Source organism: Henckelia pumila, chromosome 3, assembly GCF_033568475.1.
Source record: "Henckelia pumila isolate YLH828 chromosome 3, ASM3356847v2, whole genome shotgun sequence".
NCBI lineage: Eukaryota > Viridiplantae > Streptophyta > Magnoliopsida > Lamiales > Gesneriaceae > Henckelia > Henckelia pumila.
This window is the reverse complement of record NC_133122.1, coordinates 149,494,656-149,511,227: the sequence shown is the minus strand read 5'-3', so window position 1 is coordinate 149,511,227 and position 16,572 is coordinate 149,494,656. Positions and strand designations below refer to the sequence as shown.

General features: G+C 31.6%; 1 protein-coding gene across 5 annotated transcripts; it reads left to right on the top strand.

Annotated features, from left to right (window-relative positions):
• Positions 1 to 6,807: 6,807 nt before the first annotated feature.
• LOC140887613 (uncharacterized) lies at positions 6,808 to 12,469 on the top strand. Of its 5 annotated transcripts, XM_073294987.1 has the most exons (9): positions 6,845 to 6,925; positions 7,760 to 7,806; positions 7,888 to 8,054; positions 9,022 to 9,127; positions 10,217 to 10,399; positions 11,253 to 11,723; positions 11,811 to 11,894; positions 12,008 to 12,080; positions 12,210 to 12,469. In XM_073294987.1, exons 3-8 carry the CDS (start codon positions 8,007 to 8,009, stop codon positions 12,070 to 12,072), a joined length of 957 nt encoding a protein of 318 aa, XP_073151088.1. In that variant the 5' UTR covers positions 6,845 to 6,925; positions 7,760 to 7,806; positions 7,888 to 8,006; the 3' UTR covers positions 12,073 to 12,080; positions 12,210 to 12,469. The 5 variants fall into 5 exon arrangements, with proteins under 5 accessions (XP_073151091.1, XP_073151090.1, XP_073151089.1 ...); XM_073294990.1 differs by lacking the exon at positions 7,760 to 7,806 and having other exon boundaries at positions 6,808 to 6,925; positions 12,011 to 12,080; positions 12,248 to 12,469; XM_073294989.1 differs by lacking the exon at positions 7,760 to 7,806 and having other exon boundaries at positions 6,808 to 6,925; positions 12,011 to 12,080.
• The last annotated feature ends 4,103 nt before the right edge of the window (positions 12,470 to 16,572 follow it).

The window sequence follows — 16,572 nt, the reverse complement described above, 5'->3', positions numbered from 1 at the left end:
ACTTGTTTTCATAATTTGTTTAATACTTTCATGTGTCTTGGTTTTCTTATTTTAATTAAATTTATTCTTTAAGCTATTTTAATTCTTATTTCTTTTAGTAATTAATTTTTTTTAAATTTTTGCACTCCTTTCTATTATTTTATTTATATTAAATAAAATAATCAAATCTTGAGAATTGACAACAGTCCCTGTGGGATCGATACTTGGACTGATATCTATTCATTTACTATAACTTGACCTAGTGCACTTGCTAGTAAATACCGAATTAAGCGGTCAAGTTTTTGACGCCGTTACCGGGGACTGTTTAGTTAATATTAGAATATATTATTTGCTTGAGACTAGACATTTTATTGCTATTTATTTATTAATTTTGATTAATTTTAATTTTATTATTTTTTACTTGTGAGGTGCTTGGAGATGGATTATCGACAGGTGTTCATAAGGTTTGATCAGCAATACTCGAAGCCATTTTATGTTGCTTGGGGGAGATTCAATGACTTGACAAACAGATTTCGATACCATGATTTGTCAAACTACATGCTAACTCAGATTTTCTATGGTGGATTGGATGAGAAAACAAGAATTTGGGTAGATTATGGAGCTTTGGCCACTGACAGTCACTCGTTCAACAAAGATTACATCAGTGCGATGTACTTGTTAAATGATATGACAGATTTCGACTATCATTGGCATTGTGATCCTTCACAGCAGGGTTGAAATCACCAATATCCTCCAAAACCTCACTACCCAAAATGTTCAAATCAACATCTTGAGCATAACGTGGAGAGTGGAGCATACTCTAATGAATTTTTGAATAAGTTGCAGAACATTGTTAATAAACAGTCATAGATCAACCAGAAATTTACCGAAACTCACATAAATTCTTTGAGTTTCTTGGATGAACAAATGAAGCTTATGATGCAATCCATTCCTGATATCAACCAAGAGAATGAAGCGATCTGTGTTGATCAATTTGTATGGGAATGTGATCCTGCAACCGTAATTGAGCCAAATCAAGAGGAAATTTTATTAGATGAATTTGAATGCGAAGATGAGCCAAAAGTGACAGTGGAGGAGGAAGAAATATACAAGGCGAAGGATTTGACCTCGTCAATGATCTTCAAATGTGCACCACTTGAAGATCCATTTTTTCCATTGACGCCAACTCCAAAATATCATATCTTCCATGAGCTTCAGCCTAGATTCGGAGTCTCCTTCCAAAATAATCATTTTTTGAAGAGTATTGTTGGACCGACGAGCTTACCGTGCCAATATCATGCCAAGCTTGAGGGCGTAGAAAATCAAAACACATACGTAGAGTCGTATGATTCTTACTATGGGCGGCATCCGCTCTTTGATGGTTGCTACTATATAGTCGGGCTATAGATTATAAATTTAGTGCTGATTGGGAGACAACTCAGTGTTCTCTTTTCATTATTTTTTTATTGTTATTTTTATTTTTATTATCTTTTGCTAATCCACCGCCTTACCCGTCGCTTTCTATTTTCAATAGGTTGCCCCGATAAGAGAAGTTTCTTTGGAATTTTGCAGATGGAGGAAGAGGACGAATCATAGACCAGGGGAGTGTTATTTTTATTTTGTTTCTTGTGTTTTGTTCGTCTTGCATGTGTTTGTTCATTTCTACATTTTATTTATTGTTGAGGGCAATGCTTTGGATAAGTATGAGAGGATAATCTAGTTTTTATGTTTTTATTTGTGTTGTGTTTGTGTTGCATCTGTCATATTTTAGTTTGTTTGCATATAGTTCGTTTTAGTAATTGTTTGCATGTGTGTTGAGTAGGATGATAATTGGGAGCCAATGATAATATGAAGTTAGAAAAATGAATTTTTTTTAAAAATGTTTGCCCTTGACTTGACATGAGAAACTGTAGGTTGACCCGTGAATCCTTTTACGCACTTATGTTAGACCAGTGAAGTGTAGCGATACAATTGATTTTGTGTATGTTTGATCATTGCACGACACTAGGTGTTTAGTAATATTAATTGTATCTTTTGAATTCTAATGATCCTCTGACAATTCACTTATGATCTTGGAAGCACCAAATAATTTTTAAAAACGATAAAATTGATATCGATTTTTTTTTTAAAATTCAACTCCATCCGGGTCATTGACGAGGAATTGAAATCCTAATTACCTTTTCTTAGGCTAAGTATGCGGAATAAATGGGGTTGCACATCTATAAAAATTAAAAATTTAATTGTTGGAAAAAAATAATAACAGCTCCATCCGGGTTTCGGGCAAGGGATTGAAATCCTAATCGCCTAGTCTGAAACTAAGTTTGCGGATTCAATGGGGTTAATGCTTCATCCGGGCTATAGACGAAGAGATTGAAATTCAAATCCTATCACAAATATAACTAAGTTTGCGGGTAATTATTGGGGATTTAAAATTTTCGGGTGCAAAATTCGGCGGTGCGTAATAATTTATCTCAAGGAATGTGTGTTTTGTTAGAGGTAATTGGGAGGAATGGAAGCATGCGAGTGACCTTTGTACTGATGTGTTAATAGGTCGCTAAGCAATCTTCAAACGGATTCTGTCTAAGTTGCATAGAACTGGAATGACATCGCAGACACACATGTTCACGTTAAACTAAGGGTGTATTGTGAAGAGTTGAGGGTGTTTTAAGTTTGGCATAATACTTATCTGAGGCAAATTCCCATGAATTTTTCTTACTTTTTTGTTTTGTTGTGTGATTATTGCATTGTTTGTCTTGCTCGAGGGCGAGCAAGAGTTAAGTATGTGGGAATTGATAACCACATTTTGTGTGCATTATTTTGTGTAATTTTATGTCTAGTTTGCATTCAGTCATATTGTTTTATGTGTGTTTTTAGGTGATTTATTGTTTATATGTCATTTCACTCTCCGGGTTAATTTTGTAGGAAAATGGATTTTTGAAAAATGAATTACAGAGCAGCAATGGTCAAAAATTTATTTAATGATAAAGAGATCCAAATCCGATCTCCATCGTTCAAATTAAAGTTCAAGATGTTTTAAAGTCTCTGTCCAAATTCGGCTTGATCCGACGGCTAGAACTCGAGATATGATTTTTTCAAGAATGTTGCACATTGGAAAGGACACATTCACGGACCCCAGACATGGGTTCGGATAAAATTTTGGCAACGAAAATTTAATACATGGACCTATGCACGGACCCATGTCCAGGGTCCGTGCATGTCGCAGAATCAGAAAAATAGAATTTTCGGAAACTAAAAGTATTATTTTGCCGGGATTTATTTCGTGGGCTTTTCAAGCCATATAAATAGAAGATTAACATACATGAGAAGGGTTCGAATCGCACACAGAGATCGTGAGACGGCTAGGGCGGAGGTTGAAGATTTGAAAAACACTCCATTCTAGTTTCTTCTAATTTTTTATTTTATTTTTGAATTATTATTTTCAATTATTGAATAGTTTTTCTTCGACCAAGACGGCGAGATTGGGCCGAATAATTTCATGTTGAACATGTGGATTTTGATTTGGGATTTTTTGATTTTCATCTAGATTATTGATTTTTGGATTTAAATTTGTCTTGTGAATAATCTGATCAATTTTTTGCTTGTTTATTAATTGATTCCAAGTCAACAGAGGAGGAATAAATTTCTATCACTTCATTAATCAACACAAGGTTAAATTGACTAGAAATAGTATTCGATTTCATTGTGCGGTTTTAGGTGAAAACTGAATTCTTATAATTCCTAATGCATTTGAATTTGATTTAAATTATGAAAGATTGATCCGTCAATATTTGAATAAGTTTATCTGTTTTAGAAATAGACTGTTATAAATTAGGAGAATTCGTCGTGATTTAAGATTAAATCTGAATCCTTGATTTGCCACTTGTTTGCATAATTTGTTTGGTACCTTCGTGTATCTTGGTTGTCTTATTTTAATTAAATTTATTATTTATGCTATTTTTTATTATCGTTTTTAGTAATTAAATTTTTATTTAATTCTTCGCACTCTTTTCTATTATTTTGTCTAGATTAAGTAAAATAATCAAATCTTGAGAATTGACAATAGTTCCTGTGAGATCGATACTTGGACTCTCTGTCTATTTACTATAACTTGACCTAGTGTACTTGCTAGTAAATACCGAATTAAGCAGTCAGTCATCAATGATTATTATAGACAATGAGGTGTAGTTGGGCCTGGAAGAGAACTCGGGCCTTCAACTTTTATCCTGACGGGCCAAGGTCTTGCCATTCAGTAACGGCCTTAAGAGCCCACCCATTTGTTATGTTTAGGATAGATCCGATTTTTCCTGTCAATTGTGCTATGTAAACCATATCTGGGACGGCCAATGCTCTTATTTTTATTTTTTTTAAAAAAAATAAAATAAATCATGAAAATTACTATCATTCAACTTACGTTATATCAACTTCATAATTCACTGTTTTCCCTATAATTCATTGTTTTCTCCTATTATACTAGGATGAAATTTTAGTCTTGGAATCTATTAACATGTTATATGTAGTGACTAGCTCTCGGATCATCTACATAACAATAATAACATACAATCAAATCTTAAAGTAAAAATACGAATTAAAACAGTGGAAAGTAATCTTACAACAGATCAACCGGTCCTAAAACCCAAGGTGAAATATAGTTTATACAACCCCATCGAAGACAGTATTGAAATACTATCAACCTGAGACTGGAAACAAACCCTACCCAAAGAACAACTGCAACCTCAACGACCGCTCTTTTCGAGTCTGTCCAACCTAAGTTATGTTTCGTGGAATGGGGTGTCCAAGACAAAACCGAAGACGTGAGTGATAACAACGTTCAGAACGAAAGTATGAGTATACACATGCTATGAATGTTAATACAAATATACGAAAGTATAAGTATACACATGCTATGAATGTTACATACCATGGTAAAACTCTGCTCAGTCAAGTGGCGCCATTGTATGTAACACTCTGTGCCGTCGCATCATGAGGTGGCTCACACACCAGAAAGAATCTGTGGATATCGGTGACTTGATCACGTACTAACGGGTCCAACCATATACTCAATAATACGGGGCTGGGCGACCCCACTACGGGTTATATCAAAGTACAAGTTCAACACAATAATGTATGCATCATAATAATCATGACATAATATATGTACATAAACATGACATATAACATATAAACATAGAACATGCATACTCAAACAGGATATCTCGGATAGTATGTTAGTACCTCTAATCAACCAACCTAGCAACTCTGGCTCACAAGTCTAAATCTATAAGCAAGTAATTATCATATCACTAATTGCATACTAAAAAACTTAATTATACTGATAATTGCTCTCAAAATCTAATTAGAGTCTAGACTTATACATGTGTCTGTCGTCAACCCACTATTGGCGATGACCTCAAACTCCAGACACAGCTTCGCTATGATCCCGGTAGCGCTTCGTTATTGTCCGACCTCAAGACGACGCTTAGAAGCCCTTACATATAGATTGGAATGAGAGAGGAAACTTGGAAATGAGAATTTGAAAATGCATGCCTCGGCCTATATTTATAGGCGGAGTTCAGAATTTTCGAACTGGGGATCGAACATTTCGATCGGCGTTTGGAGCTTCTGATCTTTTAATCGGAGCTTCCGATCTCTGCTCACCGAACGTGTATCCTGTGATTAGACAACTCAAGCTGCCGACGGAGTTCGGAGCTTCTGAACTTGGGATCGGAGCTTCTGAACTCACCCTCGTCTAATAACCAATCAGAAAACCCATAACTATTTGTTGGAAGGAGATCAAACCTTCCGATCTGTAGTTCAAAACGTCCAAACTGCTCGGTACATATGATCTTCACCATCCACTTCCGAACCAATTCGGAGCTTCTGATCTACTCTCTGGAGCTTCCGAACTGTCCAGACACTTGGGGCCCTCTGGATCATTTTTTATCGTCCTGAATCTTATTTTCAACTCATTAAACCCAATTGAGGATTTTTTAATCATATTTTGACTAATTAAACTTTTTTAGACAATTGATTAGCTTATTTAAAAATCAGGGTACTACATTATATCAACTTACGTTGAAATATAAAGATACGATCGATAATAGAATAACTCATTTACTTCATAGTTCCTATATCAGAACCTTAATTCTTATCTAGATTTTTTTCATTTCGAAATATGGAAAAAAAATCACAACTAAAAGTTAAATTTAATACTTGAAGCTATCGAGCCATTTAACTTAGGGAAAATCCCGAAATTAATATAGATAAATTCATAAAAGTTGGTATACCACACGTGACAAACTTTGACATCAACGTTGAACAAATTTTTACAAAATGTTCAATATTTATTGGTGATTTATTTATACATATAGTTTTAGAATAAGATTTCTGTGAAACGATTTTACAAATCTATATTTATAAGACAAATCGATCCGACTCTTATTTATATTAAAAAATAATATTTTTAACATAAAAAAATTATTTTTAATAAATCAATTTAAATATAAAATTCATTTCACAAAATTATTAATCTATAAAATTATCTCACAAGAGTTTTGCCATAATTTTAATTTTATTGAATATGAAAAAACAAACGTGACAATTAAAGAAAAAGTAGTGTGGAAGTTTGTGTTTTGACTAACCGCAGCCATATTTAATATATAGTTGGCATTTGTACTTTTTCCTTTATAGATAACGCCAGGGGAATTTTTTAAATGCCAGTGTATGCAATTGGATTTTATTTATTGTACGTTGCGGATTAAGCGTTGTACGTTTATTTGGCAACAACATATTCTTCGCTGGAATTATTACTGTGTGAAAAAAACATTAAAATACATCGAAACGCGACCCATTTGAGCAAAGCCCATCACTTCCTCTTCCCCGAAAAATATTCGCTTGCAACCGAAATTGCCGTGTGAGGAAAAAAGCGAGAAAACCCAACAATTTTCAGGTGAATTGAATTTGCCAATTTGTAAATATTTGTGCTTTCACGTGTTTGTGAGGGTTTAATCTTCGTTTTTTCCATCCACTTTCTTCTGTGATTGTGTGATTTGCATGCGTGATTCTTTTTCTGTTTTTCATGATCTTTTTCCCCTGGAGATTAATTTTTTGCGTTTATCGTTTACGGGATCATATCCGAGTTTAAAGGGATTCTGTGATCTTGATTTTGAATTTTTATGGTGGCGGTGTTGAAATTTTACGAAGTTTTTTTTGTGATGATTTTTTTCTCAGCTGGTTTTAGTTTTGAAGGGTGAACCCTTATTTGTAGAATGCATTCTTATTTTAACTTGTGAATGATGTTCATATTGGCTATCTGATTCAGGTAAGGGGGTCGATATTGGGAAATGAGTCTTTTTCTTGGTTTGTTGGATTAAATTTTCTTGAAAGCTTTTATTACGAAGAGAGAAAAAGGGTGGAAACAACTAAGAAATAACTTTGAAATATATCCAGATAAATTTGTGAGCGTGCGCTATGAATTATTAGAACTAGATGATCTTTACTTTGTAGGAATTTGGTAAGACCACATTCTTGAATAACCAGGATTTCCAACCGTACATGTTGATATTTTGTACTTCTAAGCACGAATGTGTTTGTCTTCTTCCTTTTGGTAAAAACCAGTTTTTTTCTAAAAAGATATAGCTTATGGAGGAGTAGGATCGGGTGACTAAAGCGAAAAAACACACACGATGCCAACTTAACATAATTTAAAGGGTTTGCAAACCAAGAGTTTTATGCCATGATACTCTTGATTGATACTATGTTATTTATCATTTGTCCTACCAAGGCACAAGCTCGAGCTCCTGAGACCTTCTGCTCATGCATTGTATATTGGTAGAATTGCCTCTTCTTACTGTATTATTATCCATAGGTTTGCTGTACTTAATCTCCTAATATATTGAACAATGGTTCCAGGCAGTGTAGATTTCACATCAAGATTGATAAACAAAGTCGAAGTTATCGTGTTCTGTGGCTGAGCTGTTGTGGCATGATATATTGGCCTCCTAATTGTATTGTCTCAGTGAACTTGCAAAATGTCTAATGGAGATGTTAGAAGAGTCTCAGTACAAGATATACAGCTTGTAAGGTTCTATTTCATTGCTATAATTTTATTGTGTTTGTGATTTTGCTCTGTATTTTGGTAAACTGTTCTCATTTTTCGTGGAAGAGATGGATGATATGTTCAGGAATGTGCTTTGAGTTATTATGTTAATGATAAACATGAGTGTGGCCGTGTGGGTGTACAATAGCTGAATAGCATGTGGGTGAGCTGTGAGCAGTACGTCAATTGTTACTAAAAAAGTTTATGGTTGTAACTCTAGAAGTGGATATTTTTCCTTTATTTCACCTTAAATTCCTATACAAATCTTTGTGCTACCCTATCAACTGTATTGTAATTTATATAATTTGTTTGGTATTCAGTCCTAATACAAGATAAGTTCTCGAATCATAGCAATGTGGGAATATTTGATATAGGATAGATCCCTATGACTGATAAAGAAAAGTGGAGCAAAAAAACCACCTTGAAAGCTGAAAGGACAAGCATATCATGGTTGCACTTTAAAAAATTTTCTTTATGATATGGGAGGTTTTTAAACAATGCTAGAGATTCGAAACTTCTTAAGTTGAGAATATTTGAGTGTTGGTAGACAGAATAATTCATTCTCTCTGATAAGCAACTGAAGTCAGTGCACGGACAATCTGAAACATATATTCTGAAATGGAAGGTAGATGAGTTGCTTGTGCAGAGAATTTTGGTTTGTTTTATCATGACAATGATTATATGCAAGGTAAATGAGAGAGAATTTTAGTAGTTACTCAGACATTGTGATGTGTACTGTGTAGGCATATTCGATATGGAATGGATTTTTTGTCTTGGGCTTCATAAAATTGTTTTGTAAAGTTGAGTTGTCGACTTTTTTTACCTGTTTTGGTGTGTGATGAATGGTTTTGTCTAGTCAGGTTTGAGCACCGAATCTAAAGCTATATTAATTGGTACTTCAATGTGTAACCATTTCTGCAAACCTCATGTTCTCTCTATGGTAACAGGTTCAAAATCTCATAGAAAGGTGCCTTCAGCTTTACATGAGTCAGGGTGAAGTTATGAGTACCCTTTTACAGCAGGCGAAAATTGAGCCCGGTTTCACTGAACTTGGTATTTCATTTCCTTTCTTCTTGTTAACTTTTTCATCCTCCGGTTTATGCTTGTTTTTAGGTAGTTGATTTAAGCATCGTGCTTGAGAATCATTTTTGCTGCGTCTAGTTGTTGGTAAATATTCTTATCGTAACGTTATTATTCACATTAAGGAGACTGTGGAGTTGCAGAGAAATTTTGAAAAAAATGGCCCTCTTCTGAATATGTTCAAATTTGTGACCTTCTGTCTGAATATTTTTAAATTTTAACTGTCACAGACCTGCATGTTACAATAATTCATTCTCTGCAATTCTTTTCATTTGTCTTCATCTTCTACGAATCTGCACATTCTCGTCACTGCTACAGCCTTTTACATTGTTGTTAACTCGACACTTTACAAGCACTCACAAAGTTAAAAGACATTCACTGTTCTCAAGGTCATACAAAGGAATTAAAGTCCTGTACTCCTGGGAAAGGAATCAATCTCTCTTTCATTTAAGACATAGTTAGAGCATCAGGATTAGCGCATATATGATGGGGACGTGGTCCAAAGTTCCTTTATCCCTTAACCCAATCATAATGGTCTAAAGCTATCTGGATTCCCCAGCTCTGTGATATTTCTGTTCTTCAAATTGCAAAGTTTTGGTTGACATCTGATGGGCTTGTAGCACTTAGTATTGATAAGTGTATTTTGTTTCAATAGGCCGCTAGCCCATCAACATGTTCTACTGAGACAAGAAAAATCTCAAAGTAAGGACTCAAGGCTTTCACAATAGGGTCTCAGACATGAAAAGACAAGCTCAACCTTCAAATATACTCCTTATAGCATTTCTTATGTCTTAAAAGCAGGAAAGAATATTTGAGTTATGGGGGCCTTAAGTTGTTTCTATTCTTTCAGTTACGCGGTCTTAACTTAATTCTAGTAAATAGATCACAACCCACAACTTTATTCTATCTAAGATAGCTTCTCTGGTGATTGAAATACCATTTATTTCGAAAAATTATTTGAGTATGTTATAGGGGATTTTTATGTCTTTATTCTTCATACCCTTCCATAATTGGATGTTTAGTTTGCTAACTCATTGTATTATCATCTGGGCCATGTTCCAGTGTGGCAGAAACTTGAAGCAGAAAATCAGGATTTTTTCAAGGCATATCATCTGAGGCTGATAATTAAGGACCAGATCTTACGATTCAATCAGCTGCTGGAAAGACAAGTTGAACTAATGCACGAAATATGTTCATCCGGAGCAACTCGTATTCCTCCGTCAAATGGAACTAATGTTCAATCAAGTAAGTCTGATTTTAATCAAAAATTTTGTGTATGATGCACGGATAGTTTAAAACATGGCAAAGTATCATGTCGGCTGCTACAGATACTTGGGAGAGGTGTGTATCTAAATGCTTCAATTGGAGTTTTTGGAATTAAAATAGAAAAATCTGGATCATGTATTTGACTTGGCTGATGGGCATGTGTTGATTGCATTGGTTATTTTAATTTTTTAATTTTTTGAGAATTTGAAGTTTTTTTAATTTAAAATTATTAAAATTAGAAAAAAAAAACTAGAATTGAGGGAAAAAAACAAGTTTGTATTGAATTTGAATCTGTTGACGGTAATATCTCTCTTGACAATTTTGATTTGAAGTCATTTTTGAAATAGTTAGTTAACATAGTGACTATAAATTACTATACATATGGACAGTGAAATTGTTAGATTGTTGAATTTTATGTGTTGTTTACTTTTATGTTTGGAGTGTAAAATTGAATCATAATTTTTATTTTTGGATTTGGATATGCACAAATTACAATGCTTGGAACTATCATATTATGTGTTGGTTTTAAATTTTTAATTTTTATAATGTACTCAAATTATATTCGAAGTATTATTGCGGGTTTGCTTGATATTTGTTTATTCTTATGTTCTGTCTACACGCATATACATGCATATAACACACACACACATGCGCGAATGAGTCTGATGCCTGGAGCTAAGGTGCTTTACATGAATGAAATACTTTTTCGCTGATAGTATACCTTTATATTGGAATTTCAATATTGCTTTGACGAGTAATTATATTTATCAGCAATCATATAACTGCTCTGACTTGAGAAGTAAAATTTGTTTTGCATGATACAATATTTAAGCATATCAAGCCCCACAACCTACTGGACTATCTATAAAGCCAGAAAACAGGCTCCAAGCAATGAATGTTGTACCTAATGCTTACACTAATGGGGCACTGACCATGCAACCATGCATGCCAGTTGCTGTCAATATGATGGGTGATACTGGAAGGATTGATATGCCATCAAACACGATGTCGGTTCAGGGCTCAAACACGGTAATGTTGCGAGGCATGAATGGGAGTATGATCAAATCAGAAGTCGGCTATGGAGGTGATTCCCCATTTATGTTTGGTTCGGAGAGCAATCTTCTTGAATCACGTACTGTGATAGGAGAAGGATCTGTTCCTCACTTTGATGGGGTAGAGCCCAGTTCACACACTCTGAATGAGAGTATATTAGACCCAGAGATGAATACTTTTGGATTCTTGGGGCAAATCCCCCGAAACTTCAGTTTATCAGACCTGACAGCTGATTTTTCAAACAGTACGGGTTAGTGTTCTGCATTGATGAACTCCAATTCGTCGAGTAGTTGATTTTCATGTGTTATGGCTTATATGTTTTACCAAATCTCTGCAGATATACTGGAGAACTATTCGAAATCTCCATTCCTGGGAACCGATGCAAATTTCATGGGCCCTCGTCTCAGGGATGACCAGCAAGGTAAGCTTATTTCCCACTTCTCTTTTTTTTTTTTACGCCCTAGGCATGGTTCCTGAGAAAAAAAAAAGAAGTAGAAAACGAAACAAATCAAATAGTTGTGTTTCGGTTTTCAGCAGACATGAGGAGGTTGGACACTATATCAGAGGCTTTAAGCTTTGAAGATTTTGGCAGTGAATGATTTTCAAGGTACTTTTCTGAACCATCACTTGTGTAAATAGTTCAACTTGTTGCCAAATGCCTATCTAGCGTACTTGTTTGTTAGCTTATTGTGCATATATGAAACGTTATTTTGCTCTCGCGATTTTGTCGTTGCAGGGGCGAATCCTTGGCTGACTTGAAGTTTTTGTAAATAGGTTTCAAGATTTACTAGAGAAGCTTAATGGTTTCAAACTAATTGAAGGTATCATTGGTTGGTGTGTTAAGTTCCTAGATTACGTTAGAAACTAGCGAAAGCTTGTACATGTGGTATCGCCGTCTTTTCTTTCATTAGGATCCTCCGACACCTGTGATTCTGGACATCTTCTACTGTACTCAGTGTTACACATGATATAGTTAGTTTGTGAGCATCTGCTTCATCCACAGTTGCACTTTCTGTTATACTAATTGAATGTACATCGCATCTGATCCCACTCAGTTTTTAAGCCATCAAGCATTTCATCAACTTGAATTATGAACCATGGAATATCCTCTCATTTACATAAAACTAAACCTGATTTTATACAATAATAGTGTTGGGAATTGATATGACCTGAATTCGCTCACTAATTTAGGCGTGTTAGTATTGGGTGTTTTAGAGGCACACTTGGCACTTCGCATCACTTGGAGAAGTTGAGGAGTTTTTCTTTATATAGAAATGGGGCAAGGATAGTTTGAAGTGCTTTGGTTATGTGGCAAATAGTTTAACTAGCATGTACATGGAATGACACTGTAGGGTCGATTAAATTGGCGCATTCCATGTTCCCGCAACCAGAACCAGTAGATCTTGATCGGAACATAGGAGTCTTTCTCTTCGTATAGAAATGCAACCATGATGGTTTGGAGTGAATTGAGAGTGTTGAACATATTCAATATATGCGTGGGAGCGCGTTAAGTTTTCGAGTGAATTAACGAGGAATCGTGTGGATGCCATAAGAATCATTAGATCAAGATTGAACGAGTATCCGCAAATAAGTACTACGAGGATCATTCAGTTGCGATTGGATGGATGAATTTCATTGACATCGAAGAGGAGACCCCAAGCATTTGGACCTTCTAGATTGCGATTGAACCAACTTGTAATAATCTATTTCTACTATAAAAGTATGAATGATGGACAAAGTTTTTCATTGTGAATTTATAATTTTGCCCTCAAATTGTATATGGATAAAAAAATATGTGTAGGCAATAATGGAAAAATGAGGTAAAAAACAAGGGCAAAAAGGGATTAGAATTTTAGTCATCTTTAATGAAAAATTTATTGCATCTTGAGTAATGGAAGTGTATTTATTATCATTTATATTCAATTATCATCTCAAAATTAATTTTTTTTACAGTCAATGTTTAATATATAATATAAAATTTCACAAATAATATTTGGCTACAATATTTTTATATTTTCAAATATTTTACTTTTAATATATTTGTTTGACACAAATTTTTTTTAAGTGTAAATATTGCAACAAAAAAATATTAGTTATTTTTATTGTCATAGTGAGAAATAGGGTTAATGATTTCAATAATAATAAAGAAGTTATAACATAATAGTTTATTAATTGATTGTTTTTTTTTTGAAATGATTATTAATTGATTGTAATAGAGAGAACTTTACAAATTCAATATGATGTTTTGAAAATAAATTAAAATAAATTATATTACAATAGTATAAAAGGTTAACTTTACAAATTTTTTTATAAAAAAAACTTTACAAATTCAATATAATATGACACTCTCTTCGATCAATACTTATTATTGTCTTATTTATTTCAATACATTTAATTATAACATTTTTATCAATATTTTTTATGTTAAATGACATGTTATTTTAAGTTGATATCAATCTTGTGCCTTATTTTTTACTATAATTTAATTTGGAAAATGAGTTAAAATATTTTTATATTGTCAAATATTTTTATTTTTCATATATTTGTTTGAAACAAATTTTATTTTTTACTATAATTTAATTTGGAGAAATGAGGTAAAATATTTTTATATTGTCAAATATTTTAATTTATCATATATTTGTTTGGCACAAATTTTTTCTAAATGTAAATATTGCAAAAAAAAAAAAAGTAATTTTTATTGTGATAGTGAGAAATAGGTTAATAATTTTAATAATAATAAAGTGATTATATCAAAATAGTTTTTTAATTTATTGTATTTATATTAAAATAGTATATATAGAACTTTACAGATTCAATATGATGCTTTTTTTGATCAATAGTTATCATTGTCTTATTTATATTAATACATTTAATTATAACATTTGTCTCAATATTTTTGACATTAAATGACATGTTATTTTAAGTGGATATCAATCTTGCATCTCTTTTTTTTACTATAATTTAATTTAAAGAGTTAAGTACAAAATTAATAGAAAAACATACATAAAAAATAAAAAATATATAAAAAATTTAAATAATATTCTACTTTTAATTATTAATTTTCATTCTAAATTTTACCATTTTAAATAATTTGTAAGTTTTCTTTAATTTTTTACCGTAAAAAAATAAATGTTTCAAGTACAATATTGATAACTTACAATCACTTTTAAGTTATACAGATTTCATTATTACTCATACATGATTATTAGTCTATAATATGATATTATTGATAGTATTCAGAGTAAATGAAAAATTTTAATGTAAAAATTCTTTAAATTTTTTCATACCTCTTTGTCATGTTATGTATATAATTAAATGGTTATTAATTACTGAAATTGATTATTATTAGGATTTAAGTAGAATAAAAATTTAATTATATTAATTATTTTTTTAATAATATCTTCTCACCATATTACACATAAATTCACTTTTAGAGAGAGAGTTGGTCTTTTCGTTTTATTAACTATTCAATCATATGTTATATTATATATAATAAAATCAATGACGTATATTAAAATGATATTGGAAAGTTAATAGAGTTAAATATATAATTGTTCTACTCATAAATATTTCACTTGGTTTAATTTATTATTTATTTTTTTAAATTGTTAGTTTGTTTACAAATATACTACATTAGTTTAATAAAATTTGTTAAAAATAATGATTTAATTATAAATTATTAGTAAGTTAATTAAGATGCTAACTTTAATTGTGTTAATTAACTAAGATTTTGATTATATCCTCATTCTAAAATTTATCATTTTTAAAAAGTTCTTTGTTAGATTTTTTTTACCAATTAAAAAATTTATGTATCAAATTTAATACTGATAACTAATAAACACTTTAAAATTATAAAAATTCATTATAATTTATGTCTCTCTATGGTTATAAGTCCATAACTTGAAATTATCATTTGTATTTAAATTGGATTTAAAAAGTTAGTGTAAAAATATTTGAGAAATTTGCTTTGTTGGTCCTCTATTTTTTAGATTTCAGTTTTAGTTCAATATTTTTTTATTTTTTTATTTTTTGTTGTTGTTGCAATTTTATCTTTTTTTCGATGTGGTGCTGATGTGACATCAATGCAGCGTTGTTGTAGAGCTAACATGTATAGTGTTACATATGCATTTTCGAGAAAAAATGACTGAAATTGCAAAAAATCGGAACATACAGGACTAAAACTGAATTATGAAAACATAGATGACTGAAAACGCAAAATAACAATCATACATGACCAAAATTACAGTTTTTGCAAAATAATTTTTCAAATATCTTTTTACCATGTAATGTATATAATTAGTGAGTCAATTAATTGAAAAAATTATATATTATGATTTAAGTGGGATAAAAAATCATTTAAATGAATAAATGATTTTCCATATCTGCTCTTCATATTACATATAAATTGATTGTAAGAAAACATTCGTCTTTTGATTTTATTATTTATTCACTCATATGTTGTATTATATATAATAAAACCATTGACGTAGATTAAAATACTATTGAAAAGTTAATATATAATATTAAACATCTAATATTATTACTTCTAAATGTTTCATTTGGTTTAATTTATTATTTAATTTTTATTATTTGTTTGTTTACAAATATACTGCAATAATTTAATAAAATTTGATTAAACGAGTTAATTATAAAATATGTTTAGTTGTATAAAGTTCTCTATAATAAAATATAATTTCATCGTATTATATTGTAGAGAACTCAATAATAATCAATATAACTTTCTATTAATTGTGAAATGCAAATATTCAATTATTAAATATGATATTTGATTGAATTGACTAAAAAAACTTATACGCACGTACTTTTTTTCTAATTAAGTCTAAAATGTGCATTCATTTACGAATGAGCAGTGGGACTCTCGCATTTATATAGTAGTTCATAAGTCATAACAACTTTTTTTAAAAAAATAATTTGATTTTATTATTTAAGTGAGTTTATACGTGTTGCTTGTGCAAATATTAATCAAATCCATTATTGGCATGACCTGTTTCAAATCATTTTCGAATCCCTACCGTTTTCATTGACTAATAACCATTTATTAAAGAAAAGAAAAAAGAGTAATACATGCTACATTAAGT

Coding starts and splice junctions, on each gene's coding strand:
- LOC140887613 (XM_073294988.1), top strand. CDS start 8,007: ATGTCTAATGGAGATGTTAGAAGAGTCTCAGTACAAGATATACAGCTT. Junction 10,400..11,252: donor TGGAACTAATGTTCAATCAA/GTAAGTCTGATT, acceptor ACAATATTTAAG/CATATCAAGCCCCACAACCT. Junction 11,895..12,007: donor TCTCAGGGATGACCAGCAAG/GTAAGCTTATTT, acceptor TTCGGTTTTCAG/CAGACATGAGGAGGTTGGAC.